The sequence below is a fragment of the Papio anubis genome, chromosome 19 (assembly GCF_008728515.1).
Source record: "Papio anubis isolate 15944 chromosome 19, Panubis1.0, whole genome shotgun sequence".
Classification (NCBI taxonomy): domain Eukaryota; kingdom Metazoa; phylum Chordata; class Mammalia; order Primates; family Cercopithecidae; genus Papio; species Papio anubis.
The window spans coordinates 66,653,940-66,680,949 of NC_044994.1; the positions used below are offsets into that span (position 1 = coordinate 66,653,940).

General features: G+C 51.0%; 1 protein-coding gene across 2 annotated transcripts; it reads left to right on the forward strand.

Moving 5' to 3' along the window:
• Window positions 1-26,785, forward strand: CNDP2 (carnosine dipeptidase 2). Of its 2 annotated transcripts, none has more exons than XM_009192916.4 (12): window positions 1-79; window positions 5,796-5,892; window positions 6,743-6,886; window positions 11,098-11,260; window positions 14,156-14,244; window positions 16,382-16,582; window positions 18,001-18,085; window positions 19,136-19,296; window positions 21,929-22,093; window positions 24,171-24,312; window positions 24,610-24,757; window positions 25,658-26,785. In XM_009192916.4, exons 2-12 carry the CDS (start codon window positions 5,833-5,835, stop codon window positions 25,725-25,727), a joined length of 1,428 nt encoding a protein of 475 aa, XP_009191180.1. In that variant the 5' UTR covers window positions 1-79; window positions 5,796-5,832; the 3' UTR covers window positions 25,728-26,785. The 2 variants fall into 2 exon arrangements, with proteins under 2 accessions (XP_009191180.1, XP_009191179.1); XM_009192915.4 differs by lacking the exon at window positions 1-79 and adding an exon at window positions 2,121-2,215.
• Window positions 26,786-27,010: the final 225 nt, after the last annotated feature.

Consider the following 27,010-nt stretch of genomic DNA (forward strand, 5'->3'; position numbering starts at 1 on the left):
ATGCTCTAGACAAAGGGACAATTTGAAATGCCACATGGTATCACTGCAGGACGACTCCTTACTCAAGGACACTGATCAGGTACTGACTTAACATTGTTGCCGGGGAATAATTAACCTATTTCCAAGTAACAGAGTTCTATATTAAGGGTAAATTTTGTGTTTTGTATTTTCTTAACATTTATTCAGAGTCATAGGAGAAACATGTTCACCAACTTCTGTTAACACTGAGTACTGCAAATGCATTTTCATGTTTTCACTTGGACTCAAGCATCTGATTGCTCTTAACAAGTTCTCAACTACTTCTTTGCTCATTATTTATTCTTACCTTGAGCCTATTAAATTTTGGTAACAGTAGTGTGTTATGGCTTCTACTCTAAATCACTTCTTTTTGCTACATATATATATGGTTTTTTTTGTTTGTTTGTTTTACCAAACCCTGACTCTTTTCAGCAATCATCTCATTTACGGATACCTGAAGGAATTTATTTAAAAGCCCAGTAGATATGACTAAAGGATGTATTTTCCACCAATGTTTACTTTTTGCAATGTTTGCAAAATGTGTAATATAGTTTTTTCTTTTTATCATTTATGTACTAATTGTTATGAGAATTTAATCCAGAAGAACAAATTGTAATACTTAAAGCTTTTTGGTTATAGCAAAGTGTCTACAGCCATACCACCCTGAACATGCCTAATCTCATCTGGTTATAGCAAAGTAAACATTAATTCAAATTTTTATCATATTCTGTTGTAGAGAAATATGATTAGGGTATGAGTAAGACTATTAAGTATAAAAATATTACATTTAACAAAATTCTATGAGAGATGTGGAATGGAAATAAAAGATAAAAGAGGAGGCCGGGCTGGGTGGCTCATGCCTGTAATCCCAGCACTTTGGGAGGCTGAGGCGAGTGGATCAGTAGGTCAAGAAATCCAGACCATACTGGCCAACATGGTGAAACCCCGTCTCTACTAAAAATACCAAAATTAGCTGGGAGTGGTAGCGCGCGCCTGTCCCAGCTATTCGGGAGGCTGAGGCAGGAGAATCGCTTGAACCCGGGAAGCGGAGGTTGCAGTGAGCAGAGATTGGGCTACTGCACTCCAGCCTGGTGACAGAGAGAGACTCTGTCTCAAAGTAAATAAATAAATAAAAATAAAAGAGGAAACAAACCATGTAAATTTTAAGGGGGGAGGCAATTTCATTTTAACATTTTACGTTATGTGGGAACGTACACATCTCTTACAACTATTAAATTCATTTTTAAAAAATAATAACCCCCGAGCCATCACTCCTTAAAGAATGTGGTAGTGGCACAAGTTTTAAATTCTTTTGAGAATACTCTATCGGAAAAGTGAGCAGGCCAGGGAATAACAATTTTACCCCCAAGAATTGTTGTAAAGATCAAAAAGGAAAGCGCTGTCACAGATGCTCATAAACGGTGCTGGCTCTGCTTCCTTCATCAGTTCCTAGGGTCATGGGACACAAATACTAAAATATTTCCACTATCGGTAACGGTGCTGACGAACAATTTGCTAATCCAGTCCAGACCGACCTCCCATTGGAGCTTGTGTGACCCGCATGAGTCCGTGCCCCGACTCCGCACCCGGAAGCACAGTGCTGGACGCGGGAGGGAACGGGAGTGTCGTGGGACCTCCAGAGCCTAGGAGGTTAGAGGGTGGAGTCAGGGCCCCCCAGTTTTGGACTCCATTGCAGCACTGCAGGCGACTTCTCGGACCCCACCGTTGAAGCACCAGGCCCTCCCGCCCACCCGGGAGCGATCGGGAAGGACAGCGCAAGCCCACAACTTGAACACGCGCTCCGGCGAGTCCTGCCTCCCCTGAATCCCAACCCACGAAATCTCCACCCCTCGCCACGCCCACATCCCCGTCCACCGTCGGGGAGGGGCGGAGTGACGTAAGCCCTGTAGACCAGGCCAGGATTGGTTGGCGAGGCGGAAATGGAGCTGGGAGAGGTGACCTCAGCCTTCCGCACCGGGCGCAGGACGGAAATGGGGCGGGGAGTGGGTGACACCACCCCTCGGCCTCTGGCCGGATTGGTGGGCGTGGCGGGGGCGTGGCGGGGCGTGGAGGGGGCGTGGCGATGTCCGCCCTCCGGACAAGGCGGGGTTGGTGGCCGGGGCGACAGCGGGGCGGGCCCGCGCCGGGGGTCGTGGCCGGGGCACGTGGTGCGGAACCGGCGCCGCGCTTTCTGCTGGTAAGAGGGCCTTGCCTAGTGGGCCTCCCTTCCCGGGTTGGTCTTCCTGATGGACGTTCCTTCCCGGGTGGGCGCCCTGAGCGGGGAACGGGGTGGGCGGGGAGGACCCCGGGCAGCGGCGAGAGTCACGCCTCATTCGTGGGGAAGCGTGGGGAAGCGTGGGGCGCCCGGCCGCAGCCACGCGGAAACAATGGTGTCCGGGCTGTTCCCTAGCGCGCGGTCGGGGGCGGAGGCCCGTGACACAGCCATGGCCCCGGGGCCTCTCGCACCTCCGGAGCCCTGGAGCCCCGCTCACCCGGGCCACTCCTGTCCCAGCAGCACCGAGCGCGTCCCCGGTCCGCAGGGACAAGCTGGGCGGCGCACTTGGCCTGAGCCTGCGTGGCCCTCCCTGGTGGAGTCGAGTGGAACGACCCTGGTTGCAGATGGGGTTGCGGGGAGCCGAGCGCTGGTCAGTCCACTCCCCTCCACAGGGGCCTGCTGAGAACTCCAGCCTTTCTCCAAGGGATCCCTTTCCCGGAGACCTGGGGTGGGGGGTGTGGCGGGACAGACGCGCCCCAGGTTCAAAGGGCCCTGGACAGGGTCCCTAGCTCCCACCAGCATTTAGGCTGCTTTTAAGGCTATAGGAGGAAGCATCTGAGGGGAGACAAAATTCCATGCCAGCTTGATGATCTGGAGCAGGTGTCTCATTCGGTTGGCTTCAGTTTCCTCATCTGTGAAATAGAGACAATATTTGGTCCGCCTGGACCAATGTCCTTGAGACCTTCGTCCTCACAGACAGGGCCACAAAACTACCCCTCCCCACCGCCTGCCAAGGTCAGATTCCGTAGATCATCCAAGTGTAGACTGCATGAAGAGGCGGAGAACCCGGGGCCTGCTACCGATGCCTTCCTTGTCCCTAATGTTTGCAGGCAGGAGTGGAGAAAGAGAATTCACATTGTGTTTAGGGATCAAGTTCTAGCTTGGGCAGTCTGGAGATTTTTTTATTGGTTCTTATACAGACATGAAGGTGTGATTCAGTTATTTGTGTTATATATGCCTTCAATTATCAAGGGACAGGGACTGAGATTCTCAGAACTAGAAGACTCATTTGTGTGTATTGCTGATGGTTCCAGGTGCCACAGCAATTTCTCCTTCCCTCCACCAGTCTCAACATTCAAATCATGTTACTCCCTTGCCAGGCACGGTGGCTCATGTCTGTAACCTCGGCACTTTGGGAGACCGAGGCGGACAGATCGCTTGAGCCCAGGAGTTCGAGACCAGCCTGAGTAACATGAGGAAACCCCGTCTCTACAAAAAATACAAAAATTAGCTGTGTGTGATGGTGCACACCTGTAGTCCCAGCTACTTGGGAAGCTGAGGCAGGAGGGTCATTTGAGCCTGGGAGACAGAGATTGCAGTGAGCCAAGATTGCACCAGTGCACTCCAGCCTGGGTAACAGAATGACACCCTGTCTCGATAAATAAAGTTACTCCTTATGAACTTTAGATTTTTAGAGGGGAGTGAGGTGTCATTTAAAAGGATAATGCTTGCTTTTGCTCGATCCAGCATACTGCTTTTACCTTAATTAGTGGTGTTCTCCAGAGCATATAAAAATGGTTCCATTTAATGGCTTTGTAACGGGGGGAGGTGAAACGGGTAACCCAGAAGTGTGAGTGGGAGGAGAAACTGGAACCTGGCCCAACCTGGTTTGACTGGATGAGTGATTAGCAGGAGTTGCTTTTTAGCCCATCTCTGATGGTGGAACAATCTGATCTTTGTTTCCTCGCTTTTAGTGACAGTTGTAACTTAGATAATTACAGTCGTGTTGCTTCAGGATGGGGATACATTCCGAGAAAGTGCATCGTTAGGCGATTCGTTGTTGTGTGCACATCCTGAGCTGCGCTCACACAAACTTGGACGGTACAGCCTTCTACATACATAGGCTATGTGGTGTAGCCTATTGTTCCTAGGCTGCAAACCCATACCTGTTCCTTTACTGGATACTGTAAGCAGTTGTAACACAGTGGTAGGTATTTGTGTATCTAAACATACCTAGACAGAAAATGAATTTTTAAGCTCCATTATAATCTTTTGAGACCACCGCCGTTGTTGATGGAAATGTTATGTGGCACGTGAGTACATTTTTGAGTGACATTAGCTATAATGCCATTGGTTAATTTGACTACAAGAGCATAATATTAATGAGAATGTACCACAGTGAGCTTGGGATTTGTGGCATTTAATAACCAGGAACTCATGAAAATCACCACATGTAGCATATTGTCCTGCTAAATAGGATTTCTTTTAATGTGAACAGGTAGCTTCCCTGCGTACATTTTTGGCAACAGGTGGACGACAATTTGGTGTATTAACACTGATAAACGCCTCTCCGGCGTGCTCATGGGCTCCATCTTACTTGAGGCTCCTCCAAATGAGTGCCTCAGTGCAGAGATCCCAGCTGGCTGGGAGGTATGTAGCTCTTCCGTGCTCTGTGGCTGGTGTTTGAAGAGGAGGAAGAGAGCACTTGAGAAGGCAGCGGATGGGTCTCCCACCCATCTAGAAATCACATTTGCAACTTGCAGTGCCCTACGATTTCACCCTGCACAGCAACAGCCACTTGTGAACAGTTGCCACGCTTGGTGTCACCGTGGATAAAGTGACCTCTCTGCCGAGAAATCACTTTGAAATCCTATACCAAGAAAACAGTGCTCTTTACCTGAAGCACATCAATGCACAGGCATTTGTCTGGCACGTAGACACGGGGCTGTAGTAGGGTCCTGTCACTCCGCAGCTGTGATTCCAAGGCACTTCATGGCCCCGCAGTCTTGAATTTGCTCAGTACAGCCGGGTGCTTTCTGCTGCAGAAAGCCAATTATAAAAGTCCCAATACCAGAATCGTTTTTACATTCATTCCAACTTCTAAAAAGAGTCCGATGACGTGTTTTCACCTGTATCTGTGAGTGGGGTGGAAGTTGCTGGGCGTCACACGTGGAAGGGGGGTGAGAGCATGTGTCCTGGAGCCTGTGTGGCCTGTTGGTCAGGTGCTTGTGGAGGTTTAGCTGTTACCCTTTGGCTGTTTCTGGACTAAGATCATCAACTTTCTTAAACTGAATTTGGGTTTCCTTGGGCTCTGTTGTCTGTGTTGTGGGTTTGTGGTGGTGGACACAGGATGTGACATTCTTGCTGAGATCCCTGAAGTGACTATATCCTCTGGGATAACAGAAAGTGGAACTTACTTTTGGGCTTTAAGAGTGTAAAAATTTTTATTAAAGTACCGGTAAAACGAAAAGTGCCTACTTTTAGTTTTCACCGTATTTTCTTCAACTCAGGCCCTCCCTCTGTTACCTGTCATCTGACATGGAATTTTGTGTAACTTTCCTTCCAAGTAAAGGAGGGAAGATTAGCCCCAGCCTCTCACTGGTTCCCAGAGCTTTTGTCTCTGAAGCTGCAGTCACTTCCTGGAGCGTTTCTGGCTGAGGGTGTTGCAGTGCTGGCTGGGAGGGTGGGGCAACACTTTACAATTCTGAACAAGTGCTTTCTGGGTAGGTTGCCGGTCAGTGCCTACTAGAGACAGGACTGACCAGTTGCTCTTCCTTTCAAGAACCTTCAAGATCTGCGGTCTGGGCTTTGGTTGAAAGATGGCGGCCCTCACGACCCTGTTTAAGTACATTGATGACAATCAGGATCGCTACATTAAGGTAAGGGAATATTCATTAAAATCTGATATTCACTAAAATCCCTATTCATTAAAATCTGATTTAATCCCATGGGGCCCAGAGAAACTGTCAAGAGCTAATATGAATTATGCCATTTAAATCCAGGGTTAGAAGATCTGCCTAGAGATCTGTTCCATTAGCTTCTTCCTACAGTATAGGTTACACTTTTGGTTTTTGATAAAGTGTTAATATATGTTTCTAAGAATAGCAAATCTAATTGAAATTTTTGTTTCATCTCCATCAACAATTTCTTGTGATAATTACAGATTAAATAGATTGCATTAAGTATATTCTAAGTAATTCAATAATGTTATATATAAATCTGTTTCTTGATGTTAACTTAGAGCATTATGCTGTAAACGTATTCTTCGTAGACACATTACAGATGAAATCTTTAGAATTCTCATTCTGAAAATTATACTTTAGAAAATTTGGCCATTGTCAAGATGATAAATAAGCTAATTTGGACTGTGGCAACATTGGGTATTTTCTGTATCTTTCAGTTGTAATTTAGTTAGATTCAGATAGAAACTTATTTGTGGAACCTGGTACATTTTACATTTACTTCCTCCTTAATCGTTAAAAATAAACCATCTGACATTTTTCTTTTGTACTCTAGTTCTTGGTACAGGGTTAGAACAAACAGTTTTTAAAATCTTAAACCCAAAGCACATGTGATGGGTCTGTCCTATTTCCAGTCAGCCTATTCAAATGCAGCAGCCACAGAGGGTCAGGCAACCACGTGTGCCTAGAACATGGCAACATTATGGAAACCTTTTCTCCCTCAAGGACACCTTTTCAGAATCCTTTGTTGCTTGTTGTCCACAAACAGAAACTCGCAAAATGGGTAGCTATCCAGAGTGTGTCCGCGTGGCCCGAGAAGAGAGGCGAAATCAGGAGGATGATGGAGGTTGCTGCCGCAGATGTTAAGCAGTTGGGCGGCTCTGTGGAACTGGTGGATATCGGAAAACAAAAGGTAGGAGTCAGCATTCTTTGCATTGCAAGACCACAAACAGATTCTGCCTGAGGGGTTGACAAGACTCCACAAGTTCTTAAAAGGTCTTTCGCTTCAAATACTCCAGACATCTTTAAAACAAAAAAGGAAGGGCCAGATTTGGATGGTAAGTCCTGTACGTGACTGCTTCAGTTGTACTGGGACAAAGGTCTTGTGGCACTCAGCATTTTTCTCCAGGAAGGAGAACTGCTGACAGTTACTCAAGACTAAGTTAATGTAACAGTCCTTCTTAGAGAATGGCTGAGATTCCCGTCCCAGCGATCCGTAGCTTTCAAACTAGGAAGTTACACTTTATTCATGTCCGTTTAAAAATTATAAAGACTCCTCCCAACTCCCAGCTCCCCCACACACACAGTGCTGCGTCCCTGAGCCTTTTTTTTTTTTTTTTTTGAGACAGAGTCTCCCTTTGTCACCCAGGCTGGAGTGCAGTGGTGTGATCTTGGCTCACTGCAACCTCCGCCTCTCAGGTTCAAGCGATTCTCCTGCTTCCGCCTCCTGAGTAGCTGGGATTACAGGCGTGCGCCACCACACCCAGCTAATTTTTATTTTTTTTTTATAGAGACGGGGTTTTGCCACTTTGGCCAGGCTGGTCTCAAACTCCTGACCTCAGGTGATCCGCCTGCCTCGGCCTCCCAAAATGCTGGGATGCCAGGCGTGAGCCACTTTTTCATAAGAGATATTTTGTGTGGGGGTCGGTTGCTTTTCATTGCAGGATTCTGACAGGTGAGAATGGTTTGTTTTCTTCCTAAATGAACAGTCTCACTTTGTGGTACAGTAAGTACTCACGTCATCCACAGGTTCTTAGAAACTGCAGCTTTAAGCAAGACAGCATACAACAACGGGTGCTTGAATAAGGTAGTTTTGTTCACTTAAAGTCACAGTTTCTAAAATCCTATCCATGAAGTTGAGTGAGGACTTACTAGGTGTGTGTATGTATGTGTGTATGTGTGTGTGTGTATATATATATGTGTGTTTGTATATATATATTTTTTTTATTGGGACGGGGGTTTCCAGGCTGGTCTCAAACTTCTAGTCTCAAGTGATTTACCTGCCTTGGCATCCCAAATTGTCACACCACCATGCCTGGCCTCTTACTGTATATTATTTCACTAGTTTATTTCAAATGATTTCAGCCTTATGTTAATTGCATGTTTCATGCCATATATTTTCAAAGTTGGTAATATTCTTTTATATTCTTTGATCTAATTACAAGCTTAGGCTTATCTGGGTTCTTTGGCCTGATGATTGGGTGTCAAGCTGAAATCACAGCCCTAGAAGCTTGGGTGTGGCCGTTCAGTTCAGCGTGTTTGTTTCATCAGAAGGAGAGAGTGGAGGCCAGGCAGCTGTGTCCATGGGAGCCCACAGGAGGCTCATGCAGAGCAGGTGCACGCCCAGGCCTCCCGATTCCCCAGGCAGGGCTGTTCATATGAGGTTTTCTTCTGAAAACAAATTTAAGAATTGACTGAAGGTATATTATAACTTCCCACCAATTTCCCCCCGTCTTTGGGAGAATAAACCAAGTTTCTTCATGTTGTCTCTTTTGAGGGTCAGACTCACCTTGCTCCCTTTCCTTTCTTTTTTCCTAATATATTGAAAAATCTAGGTGAGGTAAATCATTTTTGGGAGTTGTTCCATTACAATAGTTAGATTTACTTCATTGATCACTGACGTTGCTGTGCAATTCTTAAGAAAGGGCCTTTCATAAAAAGCTAAATTACTGTTATACTATTTTGAATTACATAACACTGAGTTTTATCAAGGAACTGAAAGATTTCATCACTGGTGGAAATCTTCTGCAGAGCTGCTTGTGGCTGTGGGGTGACCACACATCTTCTCTTCTCTTCCCGCATGTCCGGGTGGCAGTGAGGTTCTGTTTTTCAGAGTGATGATGACTTGATGCAGGGGTGAAGGTGGAGGTGGGTGTTCTCCTGTGTCAGTGCAGAAGTTGGAGTATTTTCAGGCTGATGAAGGAAAGGTGATGTTTGGCATTTCAGAACAATGTTACCTATGGGCCCAAGCAGTTTCTCATAAAATGCTGAAGTATTTCAGAGGAGCCCTACTGAGCAGGAATTTATTTAGAGAAAATCTGTGGTCTTTTGAAAATCATTTTTCTGCTCAGGCAAGCTGAGGGCCAGCTGGGACTGCCAAGGCCATGGGTCCCCTGGGAGCAGAGCAGGGAGATTTCAGCAACAATTCTTTGTCCCTGGTGGCTACAGGCTGTCCTGGTGAGAACTGAAGACAGACACAGCCACAGTGCCACTGGGACAAATGAGGGGCGTCAGACCATACACTGCACATGCAGCCACAGTGCCGCTGGGACAAATTTCGCAGCCACAGTGCCGCTGGGACAAATGAGGGGCGTCAGGTCATACACTGCACATGCAGCCACAGTGCCACTGGGACAAATTTCGCAGCCACAGTGCTGCTGGGACAAATTTCGCAGCCACAGTGCCGCTGGGACAAATGAGGGGCATCAGGCCACACGCCACACACGCAGCCACAGTGCTGCTGGGACAAATGAGGGGCGTCAGGCCACACGCCACACACGCAGCCACAGTGCCGCTGGGACAAATGAGGGACGTCAGGCCACATGCCAAACACGCAGCCACAGTGCCGCTGGGACAAATTTCACAGCCACAGTGCTGCTGGGACAAATTTCGCAGCCACGGTGCCACTGGGACAAATGACGGGCTTCAGGCTACATGCTGCACACTGGCAGCCATCAGGTTACAGGAGTTACTTAAATTACTGGGAACACAAATCCTGGATCCCACAAGAATCCCAGCCACCTGCCCAGTTCCCTAAAGAGCTTGCACACTTAGAGGGGGTGCCCTGCAGTTTGGAGGGGACACTTTTCTCAGCCCATCACCAGCACTGTCCTGATCCAGTTGTCATTTCCGTGACGGCTCATTTTACCTCTTAATTGCAAACTGTTAGTTTAACTTCAGTATCACTTTAGTTTGTGTGTTATGTCTGTTAATACCTATTTTCATGAACAGTATTTTCTAGTAACTAGACTGATATATATGGATGTCATGTTTTAGTATGAACAGTCTCTTCCTCCTACAGCTAAAACCATCCCCTGCCACTTGCTTGTGGCCCTCTGTGATGAGCGTGGGGTGTTTTCCTGCTGGAATATAGGCACTGGTAGAGGAGCTGCGTGGCCACAGGAGTTTTGCTCAGTCTGAGTAGGTCTAAAGTAAAAGGCGGAGACCATTGACCTGATGTGAAAATTGGAAAAGACCTACGATTGCTTTGCCTCCATTTAGATGCAGGGGCGGGCTGGGATGCCTGTCCCGTCCTCCATTCCTATGGGATTGTGGAACACTGGTAGTGCCTTTGGGACAAAGCTCAGAAGGCATAGCAGCTACCACTAACGTTTTAGAATGGCTAAACGTGAATTTAGATATAGTTTTTTGGTTTTTTTTTCTTTATATCTTGGTTTATGGCCTTTTCCATGCATAATTGTAATCTATGCACAGAATTTCAAAAATATCTCTTCTGATTTTAGATTATAGTTGATTTTAACCATCATTTCAGAAAATAATAAACTAAGTTGCATCCCGAACTCAGCCTGCGTGTTTTGTTATATAAAAGTCAAAGAAACATCAGCCTTTAAGAATTTACCAAATCCAGCCGGGTGCAGTGGCTCATGCTTGTAATTCTAGCACTTTGGGAAGCCGAGGTGGGTGGTTTGCCTGAGCTCAGGAATTCGAGACTACCGTGGAGGCAACATAGTGAAACCCTGTCTCTACTAAAATACAAAACATTAGCCAGGCCTGGTGGCCGGCACCTGTAATCCCAGCTACTTGGGCAGCTGAGACCCTAAGAATCGCTTGAGCCTGAGAGGCAGAGGTTGCGGTGAGCTGGGATCACGCCACTGCACTCCAACCTGGGTGACAGAGCAAGATTCTGTCTCAAAAAAAAAAAAAAATTTACTGAACTGCCTGCAGTTGGAAAACATGATTCTGTGCCTGTGCTCTGGAGTACAAGAAAGTCAGGAAGTAAATCTGAATTAGTGACTGCATTGAACAGTGTGCTCTTAAACTCTACAATAGAGGTTGGTTGATAAGGACAGATAAGGAAGCTCAAAGTCTTTTAATAATCTCCACCTTAAGTACTGCGTTTCTTAAACAAAGGCTGTCCTTGGTTCCTTTCCTCTCCATGCTCAGCTCCCTGATGGCTCGGAGATCCCGCTCCCTCCTATTCTGCTCGGCAAACTGGGCTCCGACCCACAGAAGAAGACCGTGTGCATTTACGGGCACCTGGACGTGCAGCCTGCAGCCCTGGAGGACGGCTGGGACAGCGAGCCCTTCACCCTGGTGGAGCGAGACGGTGAGCCCACGCGTGCCCAGAGGAAAAGCACTGACTTTTGGAAAGTCACTGCTAGTCCGTTTTTCTGTTTCCAGTACAAACTGTTTTTATTTTATTTTATTTTATTTTATTTTATTACTTTTTTAAAATCTTTTTTTTGAGACAGAGTCTCACTCTGTAGCTCAGGCTGGAGTGCAATGGCAAGATCTCAATTCACTGCAAGCTCTGCCTCCCCGGGGTTCAAGCGATTCTCCTGCCTCAGCCTCCCCAGTAACTGGGATTACGGGTGCCCACCACCACACCCGGCTAATTTTTTAATTTTTAGTAGAGACGGGGTTTCACCATGCGGGCCAGGCTGGTCTCGAACTCCTGACCTCAAGTGATCCCCCCACCTCAGCCTCCCAGAGCGCTGGGATTTACAGGCGTGAGCCACCACGCCAGGCACAGACTGTTTTTAATACAAGCTAGAAATGGAGGTTTCTCACATGTGCCTCTGTCGCTGAACTTCCAGAAAGCCTACCTTTTCGTGTGCAAACGAGCACCCCATGGCTGGGGTCTACCAGGCTTCCTCTACTGCTGACACTTCTCAGAATGCACATTTGGAATCAAGGCAGAGCCGTCCTGAAAAGCCTGTCCCCTCGTCCCCCTCCCCTGCCCTTACCGACAGCTGCTTCTGCAGTATATGTTAGTGGCCTCGCTCACCCCGGCTGCCTCGGTAGGGGTGGCGACGTCCCTGTTATTCACCGAGTGCTTCCGTGTGCCGGGCACCTGCAGGCCTTTTGAGGCCCGTGCTGTGAGGGACCCTGCAGACCGGCCTCTCTTCTTTCTGCTTCTTCTGGTGTAAAGGCCTTCTGCTTTCATTTCTGAATTTCCACATGTGCCTGCATGGGAGTCTTTGACCAGACGAGGAATCCTCCCGCCCTGGTGCTAGGCCCCTCTGGGCTAAATTCCAGGCTCTTCTCTTCGAAGCCCTTCGTTGCATCTGTGTTCAACCCTTTCCTGGCCCAGTGTCAGTTGTGTTCATTACTGTGCAAAATTGAAAATGACTTTACTTAAAGCAACATTCCATGTCATTGTCCTTGTCATGGTGGAATTACTAACTTGTGGTGGATTGTAGGATTAACCCTCTCTGTGCACTTGGGTGCCCCTCGAGCTTCAGACCCACACGTCTGCTTGGCCATGCCCTCAAGTGCCAGACCCGCATGTCTGCTTGACTGTGCCCTCACTCCTGGAACTCGCTGTCTCTGAACAGAAGTCCTTGTCTTTGCTCCTTGTCTGCTGTCTTACAGTCTCCGTGAATGGCACCTTCTCTCTGCCACCTGCACCGGGAACTGGGTCCCCATCCCTACCAGGCTGTCCTTCGGGACCACTGCCCTTTCCACATTGAAAGCTCCCTGTCTCCCTCACCTGCTCCTCGGCTGGGGCCTGCTCTCCACTTCTGGGCCTTCACGGTGCCACTCCCTTTCTGGGCTGCTCCCAGAGTGACGTCAACATGCCACTTCTCTTCTTGACTCCTCCTGGGGGACTCAGGATGGCACAGAGGGTCCCTCCCCTCGCCTGCCTTCTGCCGGCCCCTTCTCCCACCTGTACCCAGCCACACGGGACCACTGGCAGCCCCCAGGAGCGTGTGCTGCTCAAAACCACCTGGGCACCTGCGCGGGCATCAGCCCCGCCACCACTGCCTCGTCCTCTGTGAGGCCTGCCTTCGACCATCCTCTTAGCCCTCCCTGTCCCAGCCTCAGTAGGCTCCTGACTGTCAAGGAACCTAGAAGAGCACCTGTACTGTGGTAAAGCTTCACTGCCAGCCGCCCGGCCTCCCTCTCCTTGTTGGGGAGCCTTGGAGGGTGGGCAGGTCACATTTGTCTGCAGCTCTGAGCCAGCAGCGTGCCAGCCACTGCAGTTGTTCAGTGTTTGTCGTAGGGAAGAGGACTTTTTTTAGAAAAGCTTATATTTGACTTTCAGTTTTTGTGAAAAGTTGGGTTTCATTGGTCAAAGGAAATTCCCCAGGTGGTGACGACTTTCAGCCTCATACTGCCATGGGCTGGGTCATGCTAAGACAGCGGGACCTGGGAAGCAGGCTGAGCCCCGGGAGGTCAGGAGACCAGTTGGGCAGACCCAGGCCCATGAGAAGGCCGCGCCTTGAGGACGGCTCCCTCCTCTGTCTGGTTCCATGAGGCTGGGATGGCATGGCAGAGGATGGAGGAGGGGTGGGGCCTCGTCTTCAAGTTCTCGCTCACGTCAGCTTCCCCAGAAGCAGGTGTGGTGAGGGGCCACTGTGACTGATGATGCTGATTAGAAGCAGCGTCTTGTCTGTAGTTTTCAGAGTGATAACTACAGGAAGAAAGAAGCAGACGTTAACTGATAAACATGTTAGTTCTCTGGTTTTTAATCAAATTAGGTGTCACAATTGGGTGGGGGTGAGATTATGGTTCTTCTTTGACAACGGTGCCTTGAGGTTCCTCAGTGACTGGGCTTCCTGTCCCCATTGCTCCCTGCTAAGTGACTGGGCCTCCTGTCCCCATTGCTCCCCAGCTAAGTGACTGGGCCTCCTGTCCCCATTGCTCCCCGCTGCTTCTGGTAAATAGGTTTTAATGAACTAAGCAGCTGGCTGCGACTTCCTGGAGTCAGATTGGAGGTCTCCACCCTGACCCAGCGGGAAGCCGTGCCCCCAGCTGACAGCCGTGAACACGGTGGGAGAGGGAAGGGGGGACTTGGGAGCATCCACATGGCTTATCTCTTTGATGATGGCGAATTATCTGACAAATTTAACAATAGTGTTGGGTGGAGACTGGGGGCTCCTGATCTCGGAAGGGGAAGCCTTGCTTGGCTAAGGGGTTATCAGATGTGCACCTGAGACACGCTGCTTCTGGGGTCATTGTAGTCATCACTTCATGATTTTGTGGATTGCTGTTCTAGGCAAGCTGTATGGGAGAGGTTCAACTGATGATAAGGGCCCTGTGGCCGGCTGGATAAACGCCCTGGAAGCGTATCAGAAAACAGACCAGGTATGCCCCCCACGCTGACTTCTGCCTGAGTCCTGGGTTCCGTCTGAGCCATACAAAGACAGGTTCTCTGTTCACACACGGCTTGTAAAGCTCACAGGAAAAGAGAAGACAAGCTCCCCCAGCCCTTATCAGCACAAATGATGTTTCCAGCTTTCGGAAACATTCAAAGTTTAATTGTTTTACAGCTGCTTTAAGGTCGCAATATTGGCAACTCAGCATGGTTTTTGCCACCGCATGAAATGTGACTTTTCAGTCCCTGACGTCAGTCTGTGAGTGTGGTCCCTTGCCGGAATGTAGTGTAGGCTTTGTGATATCACACAGGCCGCTCACTCTCTCTGTGTGGTTTACGTCCTCCTAAAACTGAATTGTGATTTTTAAAATGTATTCTCTGGCTGGGTGCGGTGGCTCACACCTGTAATTCCTTTGGGAGGAATTACTTTGGGAGGCCGAGGTGGGTGGATCACTTGAGGTCAGGAGTTCAAGACCAGCCTGGCCAACATGGTGACATCCCGTCTCTACTCAAAATACAAAATTAGCCGGGCATGGTGGTGGGCACCTGTAATCCCAGCTCCCTGGAGGCTGAGGCAAGAAAATCGCTTGAACCAGGGAGGCAGAGGTTGCAGTGAGCCAAGATCGTGCCACGGCCCTCCAGCCTGGGTGACAGAGCGAGACTCTGTCTCAGAAAAGAAAAAAAGCATTCTCCTAGCTGTGAAATACCGGCTCATTGTTCAAAGTTTGCTAAAAAACAGACAAGTAGAAAGAAAAATACTTGCTTAGAATCCAAAGACAATTAATATTTTGAAATTTACCAAGAATTGGGAGGCCGAGACGGGCGGATCACGAGGTCAGGAGATCGAGACCATCCTGGCTAACACGGTGAAACCCCGTCTCTACTAAAAAAATACAAAAAACTAGCCGGGCGAGGTGGCAGGCGCCTGTAGTCCCAGCTACTCGGGAGGCTGAGGCAGGAGAATGGTGTGAACCCGGGAGGCGGAGCTTGCAGTGAGCCGAGATGGTGCCACTGAACTCCAGCCTGGGCGACAGAGTGAGACTCCGTCTCAAAAAAAAAAAAAAAAAGAAATTTACCAAGATTTTCTGTTGCTTTTTGCCCAGTTGTGATCATGCTGTATAGACATCTTTGCATCTTGCTTTTCTCTAGTATCGTGATGAAATAAGAATAAGATAAGCATTTTTGTCAAAGCATGGAATGTTAGGTCTGAAAAGGGTCTCAGCCCTGCTGGTCCAGGGGATTATTACTTTACATGGTGGGAAGTGACACCCAGAGCCACCTGGCCTGGCGCGGCCAAGCCCGCATGCTGGGCGGGAACTAGGAAGCTTCTCCAGCCTCTGGCCCCGTGGAGCCCTCAGCCTCAGCTGCAGTGCAGGCACCTCGGGCACTGGGGCAACCAAGGGTGACAGGTGGCTGTGCACGGGCAGAGGTCCTGTGGAAGATTTCACGTGGAGGGCAGAAGAGGAGGAGGAGGCAGGGGAGGAAGCGCATCCATGAACAGGGCTGTCTGGGGGCAGCCTGGGCGGTCTTGAACTAGGACTCAGTAGCTTTGAGTCCTCATTTAGGACCTGCCATTCTTTAGCCCGCCTGGCCTTTGGCAAATCACCAGCTTCGTGCACAACCTCATTTTTCACCTTTGGGTTTTGGGGTCAGAGTCGGGAGAGCACCTGTGAAGCCACAATGATCCAGATACACGCAAGGTGCGCACGTTCCCGTCGGCCTCCTCAGGGAGAGCAGCGCTTCTGTGCCTGGGAGCAGCGAAGGTCGCACAGGAGGACCCACCCCTCCTCGTGTCGGTGGCGCCGCTGGTATAATCAGGACTCGTGTGCTGTTCTTCGTGTTGTGGCCCTTATTGCAGAGGGAGCAGCACGGGCTTTCCTGGAAGCTCCCCTCGGTCCTGTGGGGTGGCTCCAGAGAGCCCCAACTTGCGAGACTGGACAGGTCCAAGTGGCCCGGAGCCACAGTGGCCTGGCAGTGCCTGGGGAGGGGATGGCGACAGGTGCGCACAGAGGCCCATGCGGTCGGTGTGGAGAATGCGGGAGATGTGAAATATGTAATCCTGAGCGTGGTGTCTAGAAAGGAGGCTCGCCAAGCTGAATATCCATTCGTGCTGTTCCCTTCTCACAGGAGATTCCTGTCAACATCCGATTCTGCCTTGAAGGCATGGAGGAGTCAGGCTCCGAGGGCCTAGACGAGCTGATTTTCGCCCAGAAAGACACATTCTTTAAGGATGTGGACTATGTCTGCATTTCTGACAATTACTGGCTGGGAAAGAAGAAACCCTGCATCACCTATGGCCTCAGGGGCATTTGCTACTTTTTCATCGAGGTACAGTGCCAAGCTGTAGGCTTCACTTTTTTCTAACCCCTGAGTCTCCTGGTTCTTCCAAGCCCAAAGTAGGCAAGGACCCAGAAGTCAGGTGTGCAGGAAGGAGAGGCACAGGGCTCACGTAGTGCCCCCATTCCCAGCTTCCATAAACCACCGTCATACAGCAGGGTGGACAGCAACACTTCCAGCGATCAGAAGTTAACACACAGCAGCGTCAAGCTAGGACAGTGTGATTTGTAATGTCGCCTTACAGCGGCTGAGAGGAGATTAAATGCTAGTTCATTTCAGGAGATGCAAACACATACAAAGCATTTTAGAAACACTTCCTTGTGAAGGCTGAAACATTGATATGTTAGCACTTAGGCTCCTTATCCCATGACTTAAGGAGAAACTGAGGCCAGGTGCAGTGGCTCACGCCTGTAATCCCAGCACTTTGGGAGGCCGAGCCAGGCGGATCACTTGAGGTCAGGAGTTCGAAACCAGCCTGGCCAACATGGTGAAACCCCGTCTCTACTAAAAATACAAAAAGTTAGCCGGGTGTGGTGGCGGGTGCCTGTCATCCCAGCTACTCGGGAGGCTGAGGGAGGAAAATCACTGGAACCCAGGAAGCGGAGGTTGCAGTGAGTGGAGATTGCACCGTTGCACTCCAGCCTGAGCTACAGAGTGAGACTCCGTGTCCAAAAAAAAAAAAAAAGAGAAACCAAGACAGCACTGAGCATGGGAAGGGCCAGGCCTGGCTGGATTCTCCCACTTACTGGCTGGTGGTCATCTCCCAATACCCCACAGGATGACTGTGGTGATTACATTAGATCCTGTTTGCAGACGTCGTTTATAACCTGAACAGTGCTAGAAATCACTGCAGTTGCTGCCCTGAGCCCTCACTCTGAGCAAGGCACTGTTCTGGTTCTAAAAGTGGCCCCTTGTCACCCCCGGTGCTGGGAGGGGCACTGCGCCTCTTCCATTTGCAGGCCAGGAGGCCGGGCACTTTGCAGGCAGCTGCCCTACGCTGGGCATGCGGCTGCTCAGTGCAAGGGCGAGGTCCGACCCCAGGTGTCGGGCTCCAGGCCCGTGGTGGGTCTCATTCATGTTGGGCCGCCTCTCAGCAGAGGTGCAGGGTCTTTGTTAAACTTCTAGCGAAGGCTTTGAGTGGGAGGCAGATTGCCCTGTGGAATGCTTGTACCTGTGGCTAGTGTTACCATCTCATCTGTGGTTGGCATATGCCACAGATAAGCTGGTATTTTTTTTGTTCCTGCCTAAGTTTTTAATTGGGGAAATGCTTTGCTTTGCTCCCTGAGGGAGCAAATTTTGATCTGGAAAATTGTCAGGCCTTGTAAATGCTCTTTGTTGAATTCACTGTCACGTGATAAAAATAAGCTGCCACTAGGCAGCCAGATACAGTAGCCTTTGTTTCCATGCAGGTGGAGTGCAGCAACAAAGACCTCCATTCCGGGGTGTACGGGGGCTCGGTGCACGAGGCCATGACTGATCTCATTTTGCTGATGGGTAAGTGTGGGATGGGCGTTCCGTCCGCAGCTTAGGGGAAAGTGGACGCGCGTGACCTCCAGGCTGTCTGTCATCAGCATTGGGTGCATTTCAGCATTCCACATGAACCAACTTCTGTCTCGGTTTCCAACTGTGCCTCTCCCTCCTTCCACTCACTTGTGCCTCTGAGAGGCCCCCTTGTTTTATTTTTGCCCCTGAAGCCCTCCTGTGCCTGTCACCACCTGGTGAAACCTTACCCTGCCTCCAGCACCCAACTCCATCGCCCCCAGGTCCTGTCTGGCCAAGCCCCTCGCGGCAGATGGTGCTGTCCTTCCTTTGGACGTGGTCATTTGACGTCTCTTGCAGGGCGTGTGTTTGGGCCCGTCTTATGTGATAACTGGCCCCGTCCAGGTCCCCCCGCCTGATCAGCTCTTTGAGAGCAGGCATCTTGTCATGCTGTCCCTGGCGTCCTCCTGCTCTGAGGCCAAGCACAGCCCTCGCTTCCCGCAGCATCCACAAGCTCTCCATTCCTCCCCGCCAATGCCAGCTGCCCGCGTGACACCCACTCTGTGATACCCACAGTTTACCCTCAGCTCAGGAGCAGCACGTTTCTTGTGGAGTGTGTGTTCAAAAGGCACGTGGGGCAGTGCGGTGGTGGTTAGAGTGGGGCCGTGTGAAGCCAGTCTGCTGATTTGTGTTGCGGTCCATGACCAAGGACCATTTCCTTTCCCCACGTGTTCCTCAGTCTCCTTACCTGAGACATGGGAATGCCTAGGCTGCTCCCTCATTGGCTGTTCAGCTGATTACATCACTGGCTCTTCGGCTGATTCCATCACTGGCTGAGCCTGAGGCCCCGGACGGTGCCTGACAGGTGACACGTGCCTGGGATGCGTCCACGAGCATCATTCTGTGGACCGTTGTGGCTACTCTTGGCCCCTCCCTCAGCCGCGTGGCTGTGGGGCCTGAGCCGCATCTCTCCTGAGCCCGGCTCCCTGGGGTCAGTGCAGGAAAGAGCAGCTTGCCTTGGTGCGGCCTCCCCTGGGTGCTGTAACCCTCTCCCGCTTCCCTCAGGCTCTTTGGTGGACAAGAGGGGGAACATCCTGATCCCCGGCATTAACGAGGCCGTGGCCGCCGTCACGGAAGAGGAGCACAAGCTGTACGACGACATCGACTTTGACATAGAGGAGTTTGCCAAGGACGTGGGGGCGCAGATCCTCCTGCACAACAACAAGGTGCTGATTCAGGCCTCGACCCTGCCACCTGCCTGGGCCACGCTGTGACACAGGTGTCCCCCAGGCCCTGTCACCTTCCCTGGCTCCAGGGGGTCTCCGAGGGAAGGAGCTGGAGTGTCCAGTGCACATGAGTCACCAAACAGTGGAGACACTCAGAAAGCAGGCTGTGACCAGGTTGCTGGTCGTTGGAATTTTTTAGTATCAAAATCCACTTTTAATTCCATCAGACCTGGAGAAGCATGCAGAGGGGACATGGGCTGGCTCCTGCTGGTAGCGGCTCTGCCATGTTTGTGTTTATAGAGTAACCTCCTTACCACTGGACCCAGGGATCATGTAAGCCACACCAGAGCCGAGTGCTAGGTGGAAACTCTGCCGAATGTTTACCTCACTGTTAGGGGAAAAGTGGGTCATGACTTTTCTCTAGGCTGTAGGTTTATGCGGTATGGAGGTAAGTTCTGTAGGCTGTGGGTTTATGTGGTATGGAGGTAAGTTCTGTAGGCTGTAGGGTTATGTGGTATAGATGGAAGTTCTTCAGGCTATGGGTTTATGTAGTATGGAAGTAAGTTCTGCAGGCTGTAGGGTTTATGTGGTATAGATGTAAGTTCTGCAAGCTGTAGGGTTATGCAGTATAGATGTAAGTTCTGCAGGCTGTGGGTTGTGCGGTATAGATGGAAGTTCTCCAGGTGGTGGGTTTATGTGGTATAGATGTAAGTTCTGCAGGCTGTAGGGTTATGTGGTATAGATGGAAGTTCTGCAGGCTATAGGTTTATGCAGTATAGATGGAAGTTCTGCAGGCTGTAGGTTTATGTGGTATACATGGAAGTTCTGCAGGCTGTAGGTTTATCGGTATAGATGGAAGTTCTGCAGGCTATAGGTTTATGCGGTATAGATGGGAAGTTCTACCCAGGCTATAGGTTTATCTTGTTATAGATGGAAGTTCTGCAGGCTGGCAGGTTTATGTGGTATAGATGGAAGTTCTACAGGCTGTAGGTTTATGTGGTATAGATGGAAGTTCTGCAGGCTATAGGTTTATGTGGTATAGATGTAAGTCCTGCAGGCTATAGGTTTATGCGGTATAGATGGAAGTTCTGCAGGCTGTGGGCTTATGCAGTATAGATGTAAGTTCTGTGCCATTGATTCAGCCAGCATCAGTTGAATCAAGCAACTCAGCCCCTGGGACACAAGGGAAATAAGGCCCGGCTGGGCCCTTGAGTTTTGTCTCCCAGAGACAGACGGGCAAGAGCTCTGGAAGGATGTGCTAAGGGCCACACTGGGCAGTCCCAAAGGCTGTGCGCCTGCATGAGGGGAGGGTCATGGTGCTAGGAGCGGCTGAGGCTCATCAGAGGGTCCTGTCGGCCAGCAGAGGTACAGGGCAAGGCTGGCGTGCCCGGTGAGCAGGAGCACGGACGTATTGGCTGCTTGGGGACAGACGGGCAGCGGGGTGAGGCCTGGGACCAAGACCGACATGCCGGCCTGATGGCCTGGGCACGGCCGTGGAACTCCAGGTCTTCCTAGGAGGTGGTGAGCCCTGCCAGGCTTTGAGTTCATCGGTTCTTGCGTTGGGAAGGATCATGGGTTGGGGTGTTGGAGCTGAGTCGGTGGAGCTGGGAGACCCGTGAGGCTGTTGCAGGCACAGGAGCCTTGGCTGGCATCAGGGAGGAGCCTCTGGAATAGGAAGAGAAGGTTCCCACTGGCAATGACTGGACAGTGATGTCATGGACCGAGGGGTTGGGTGCAGGGAGGAGCGGGCCTGGGAGAAGGTGGGTCTGTTTCTCCTGCCTTGTCCCTCAGGCTCGTATTTGCCTCTGTGTATGGTGTTTTAGGGCCTCGTCTGTACCTCCCAGATAACATTGAGCTGTTTGGTTCACAAACAGAAATCTACATATTCAGTGGCTAAGTCACTGAGGAACTTTCTGGAATCCCCTTTAGGGGCACACCTACTCTCTTGACCCACCTTCTGCTGCAGGGATGTGGGGGGCGGGGGCAGGCAGGAAGGTCACGGTGTTGATGACACGCTTGGGAAACAGGAGATGAAGTCTGTCCTGGTCTGAGGAGATAGCGTCATCGGTATTCACAGGCCTGTACCAGATTTGCCGGTCAGCCTGGCTGTCCTCTGTCAGTAGGAACGGGCTGCACGCCTATGTCCTGTGGGCCTGGGAGAGGCCTGCACACAGCCTGGGCTGCATCCGCTCTTCCTCCTCCCGGGAGAGGCCTGCACACAGCCTGGGCTGCATCCCCTCTTCCTCTTGGTGCCTCTGGCTCATCAAGAGCTCCAATGTCTGTGGGATCTCGACACCCCCAGTTCTACAGGTGCTCAGTGGCCAGCGTGGCTCTCCTAGTTCTGCCGGGTGGATCTGAGCCACCCACACTGCAGCGAGAAGCAGTAAAATGCCTCACCTGAGGGTGTGCAGCCTGTCAGGGGCCTGCTTTGTGCTGAGTCACTCGCTGCAGCTGCAGAGTGCACCGGGGCAGGGTGCCTGCACCTGGACCTCCTGCCTGTGGTTGTCCGGGTCCTGGGCCAGGGCCTGTCTCACACCGCTGATTTCCCAGACAACATTCCCAGCTCCTCAGTGAGCAGACAGGGCTGGCACTGAGTGCCTGAGGTGTACCTGAGCCTCTGATTTTTCTGCAGAAAGACATCCTCATGCACCGATGGCGGTTCCCGTCTCTCTCCCTCCACGGCATCGAAGGCGCCTTCTCTGGGTCGGGGGCCAAGACCGTGATTCCCAGGAAGGTGGTTGGCAAGTTCTCCATCAGGCTCGTGCCGAACATGACTCCTGAAGTCGTCAGTGAGCAGGCATGTGGGGCTGGGACACAGGGCGGGGGCCAAGAGCTGCTGTGTCCGGGCAGAGACTTGGGTAACAAAGGTTCTTACTAGGCAGACACCCAGGCCACGCATGCCCCCACTTCCTGGCTCTGGCAAAATCAGTAATCATAACGGCAGTCGTGATACAGAAGCTAATGTAAGATAATGCATCACATGTAAGTGACCTTTGTTACTGATCTGGCCTTTGTTACTAAAATCTGGCCTTTGACCTTACCTCAAGGCTCCAGGCCAAACACCAACGTTGGGCCAAGCGTGTTCTGGTCAGAGTCCCGGAGCCGCCCCTTACCATGGTACTGTGTGGAGGGGACTCTGGTGGCTGGAGGTCAGCCCAGCTTCTGACTGCCCTGCTCAGCTGGGATTCATGGGGAAATGGAGTCGGAGTCTTTCCACTGGGAACGGGAGCCTGGGGCTCGCCCTTCGTGCTCAACACTGAGGTCTTGTCACGAGGAGGAGTCCCCGGACCAGCACCTGGCTCTATCCTGGGTCTGGATGCAGTGTAGCCTGTGGTTATTTATTTTATGAAGTGCTTTCGGTCTGCTCAGGCTGCCACAATAAAGACCACAGACCGGGTGGCTTACGTGGCAGAAACGGATTTCCCACTGTGTCGGAGGTGGGTGAGTCCAGGACCAAGGTGCTGGCAGCTGCGGCATCTGACGAGGGTTCCTCGCTTGTCCTCACATGGCGGAGGGCGAGCTCTCTGTATCTTCTTACTCAGGCTGCGTCCCACCCTTCTGGCCTCATTTAACCTTTGTCTAAATAAGGTTTAGAAAAAGAAAAAAAAAAACCTATTAAAGAAAAAAAGCCAGGCTTTTAATAATTCAAGTTAGTTTTATTCAGGCGTCTCACTGAGGACTGTGGACTGCGGCCTGGGGCCCAGGAGCAGCCTTCAAGAGGTCTGGCCAGGCTGCTCCGAGACAGCGGCTCAGCCCGTAGTTCATCTGCAGGCAGGGGAGCTTCGGTGCGTGCAGAATCACATCGCACCTGCTCAGATGTTACATTCCAGCCAAGCCACACTGAGCCTCAGTGTAAGAGCGCATGTGGTCATAGGTCACAGAGGCACAACCAGTAATGCGGTCAGGCACTATCTCATGTGTGGGAAAAGGTAAGGACAGGGTCATTTATCTCCTAAGGAATGCAGCGACTCGGGCAAGAGGCAGGGCGGTGCGTGCTCCCCCCGTTTTGTCTTCAAAGCATCTTTCCTGAGAGCTGCAGGTAGTGGCAGGGTGGAGCCTGTGAAATAGGCCGACAAGCGGATCGGCGCACACGCAGTTTCTCACATTTGTGACTTTGTCTCACACCTTAGTTACTTCTGTTAAGTTCCCAAATGTAGTCACAATGGAGTGTAGGCCTTAAATATATGAATTCTGGGGGCACACGAACATTCTGTCCAGAATATAAAGCAGGTCAGGGAAGATTGTTTTTATACGTAATTTAAATAGTTTCATCATTTGGAAGATCTTTGGAAAGAGTGAATTGCTTGATACTAAAACTTTGTCTTTTACTTTGAAATAACTGGGTTTTATTTTTTGATAAGAACTCCCCTCTTTCTGGCCGGGCGCGGTGGCTCACGCTTGTAATCCCAGCACTTTGGGAGGCCGAGGCAGGCGGATCATGAGGTCAGGAGATTGAGACCATGGTAAAACCCTGTCTCTACTAAAAATACAAAAAATTAGCCAGGCGAGGTGGCGGGCGCCTGTAGTCCCAGCTACTCGGGAGGCTGAGGCAGGAGAATGGCGTGAACCCGGGAGGCGGAGCTTGCAGTGAGCCCACACCGTGCCACTCACTCCAGCTTGGGCGACAGAGCGAGACTCCGTCTCAAAAAAAAAAAAAAAGAAGTCCCCTCTTTCCTTACTCTCGTTACACAGCTCAGTATTAAGCGACAGAAAATGAGACTCATCGTAGACTCAGCATAGACCCGTTGCAGACCTGTCAGAGGCCAATTGTAGGCTCGATGTAGACCTGTGATAGCAGACCCGTAGGTTACTAGCATTGGATCGAATGCCAAGCTTATAAAGCATTGTATGTCTGTCTTCTATCTGTGGTTTAGGTCACAAGCTACCTAACTAAGAAGTTTGCTGAACTGCACAGCCCCAACGAGTTCAAGGTGTACATGGGCCACGGTGGGAAGCCCTGGGTCACCGACTGCAGTCACCCTCATTACGTAGCTGGGAGAAGAGCCATGAAGACAGGTTGGACACTCCTTGTGGATGATGCTGGGCAGGGCCCTTCGCATGTCTGATAGGACTCTTATACCCGTGGGCACATAGCTATGTCGGGGCACTGCTGTATCGTTGGGCATGTAGTTAAGTCAGCATGAGGACAGCCAGTGTGTGGGAGCCTGGGCCCCTGGCAGACCTCGAACATGGGTTTGCTGTCCCCAGGGCCTCGCACGGGGTCTGACTAAGTGCTACTGAATAGTGATCTGAGACAGATCCCCAACCTTGGGGCCCCAAAGCTCACGGTTTATTTTATTCCATTTCCCCCAGTTTTTGGTGTTGAGGCAGACTTGACCAGGGAAGGCGGCAGTATTCCCGTGACCTTGACCTTTCAGGAGGCCACGGGCAAGAACATCATGCTGCTGCCTATGGGGTCGGCGGATGACGGAGCCCACTCCCAGAATGAAAAGCTCAACAGGTGAGAGTCCAGGGTGCGGCCCAGGTTGGCGTCTCCTGCACAGCGTCCCTCTTGTCCCTTCCCCTTCCCACCGTGTGCAGCTGCCAAGAGAAGCAGGTAGGGGCGATGGCCCGTGACCTGCCTTCCTGTATTTGTGTGAAGTGGGAACTTCAGATGGGAGGCAGGACGAGGCCTTGCAGGAGCAGGTGCTAAAAACAAGGTTCATGCAGTGTTGATCTGTGCACTTCATCTACCCCTCTCTCCATTTCCTTTTTTTCCTGTTCATTTTCCTGTTTCCTTTTTGAGGAACTGCAGTATCATTGCTAACTGCACGTGTTGCTGCTCTGACACATCCTTGACTTGGGCGGACGTGATGGGGATTCTTCCCATAACAGGGCGGGTGCAGCCTCTGAGCTGGCCTTGGGAGCAGGAGGGGCCCAGCAGGCAGGGGTCTCGGGCAGTTCCGGGAGAGGCCTCTGGCCCCAACATAGCTGAGGAGGGCAGAAGGCAAGAATGCATCCTGTGGTAACCAAGGCAGACGATCAGGGGCTAAGACAGAGGCAGAGACCCTGCAGGAAGGAGGGAGGGGGAGACAGAGACCTGGCTGAGAGGACCGGAGGGGAGGCCTGGTCTTCAGAAACAAGTGGATAATGGGAGGAGCCCACGATCCAAGCTTGATATTCACTAGCTAGGCACTGGGGGACCAGGATTGGTCTCTGGGCTGGGCAGTCAGACTGAAGCTGCACTTGAGAACCGGGGTGCTGGATTCTGAAGGCAGGCAGTGCTCGGGGCCCCCAGGCTGGGCTGGGGGATGCTCCCCAGGAAGAAGGCAGAGTGTGTCTGGGCTCGAGAGGAGTCACCTCGCGCCTGGGTGTTGGCTCACAACACCAGCTGACACGACGATGTGTTCCTCTTTACTAGGCATAACTACATAGAGGGAACCAAGATGCTGGCCGCGTACCTCTATGAGGTCTCCCAGCTGAAGGACTAGGCCCGGCCTCCTGTGTGTCACCTCCGACGAGAAGGAATCCTGCCCTCACCTCACCCTTTTCCGACATGCCCAGGGAAGTGGAGGTTCCCTCTTTCCTTTCCCTCTTGTCAGGTCATCTACGACTTCAGAGAACAGACACAAGTGTATCCAGCTGTCCATGGGTAGAGCTACCCGATGGGCTTATGAGTGACCTAGAGTGACAGCTGAGTCACCCTGGGTAAGTTCTCGGAGTGGTCAGGATGGCTTGACCTGCAGAAAATACCCAAGGTCCAAAAGCACAAGGTCTGCAGAAAGTTCTGGTTGTTGACTGGGTACCACAGTTCACACCTATAATCCCAGCACTTTGGGAGGCCAAGGCAGGAGGATCACTTGAGGCCAGGAGTCTGAGACCAGCCTAGGCAACAAAACAAGACTCTGTCTCTACAAAAAGTTTAAGAAATGAACCAGACATGATGGTGTATGCCTGTAGTCCCAGCCACTCAGAAGGCCGAGGCAGGAGGATCGCTCGAGACCAAGAGTTTGAGCTTGCAGTGAGCTATGATTGCACCACTGCACTCAAGTCTGGGCAATGTAGCGAGACCCCGTCTACAAGAAGTTTTTAAAAAAATGAGCCAGGTGTGGTGGTGCACGCCTGTAGTCCCAGCTACTCAGGGCACTGATGTAGGAGGGTTGCTTGAGACTGAGAGTTGGAGGCTGCAATGAGCCGTGACTGCCCCACTGCACTTCAGCCTGGGCGAGAGAACAAGACCCCATCTCAAAAAAAAAAAATTCTGGTTGTCATTGAATTGGGATAAACAGAGAGTTTGATGCTTTCTGCCTTCTGTCTCAGGTGATGCATTGCACATTTGGGATATTTGGAAAGGAAATGAGGAGAGAAGTCAGGGCCTCCTCTGATCTCTCGCTATCTGTGGGTCCTGTCCTTTTCTCAAGACCTTCACCATTACTGGCGTTTTCCTGTCTTCTCTTTAGTATGATCCCTCAAAACCTCACCTAACTGGAAGGATGATTTTGTCTCAGTTTGTACTCCTAAATAAAAAGTAAACATGACACCTCTAAAAGAATCGCTCCATCTGAGTTGCTCGCGGCGTGCCAACATGCTTATTGAGTGGGGTCTGGTTGATGGTGTCAGCTCAGGGCAGGGGACAGCAGGCAGGACCCAGAAAACAGAACCCAGGTCTTCCCAGACGAGCGCTCCCTCCCTCGTCCACACAAGTGGAGGCTCACTCATGGCCCCCTGCATGTTCCAAGAAGTGTCCCTGTCCCTGTCCCTGCTCCTTATGGCT

What these genes read in the sequence shown, in the direction of transcription:
- CNDP2 (XM_009192916.4), top strand. Translation starts at nt 5,833, where the DNA reads ATGGCGGCCCTCACGACCCTGTTTAAGTACATTGATGACAATCAGGAT. An exon ending in ATCAGGATCGCTACATTAAG is followed by an intron (nt 5,893 to 6,742) that starts GTAAGGGAATAT and finishes GTCCACAAACAG; the next exon opens with AAACTCGCAAAATGGGTAGC. An exon ending in TGGATATCGGAAAACAAAAG is followed by an intron (nt 6,887 to 11,097) that starts GTAGGAGTCAGC and finishes CTCCATGCTCAG; the next exon opens with CTCCCTGATGGCTCGGAGAT.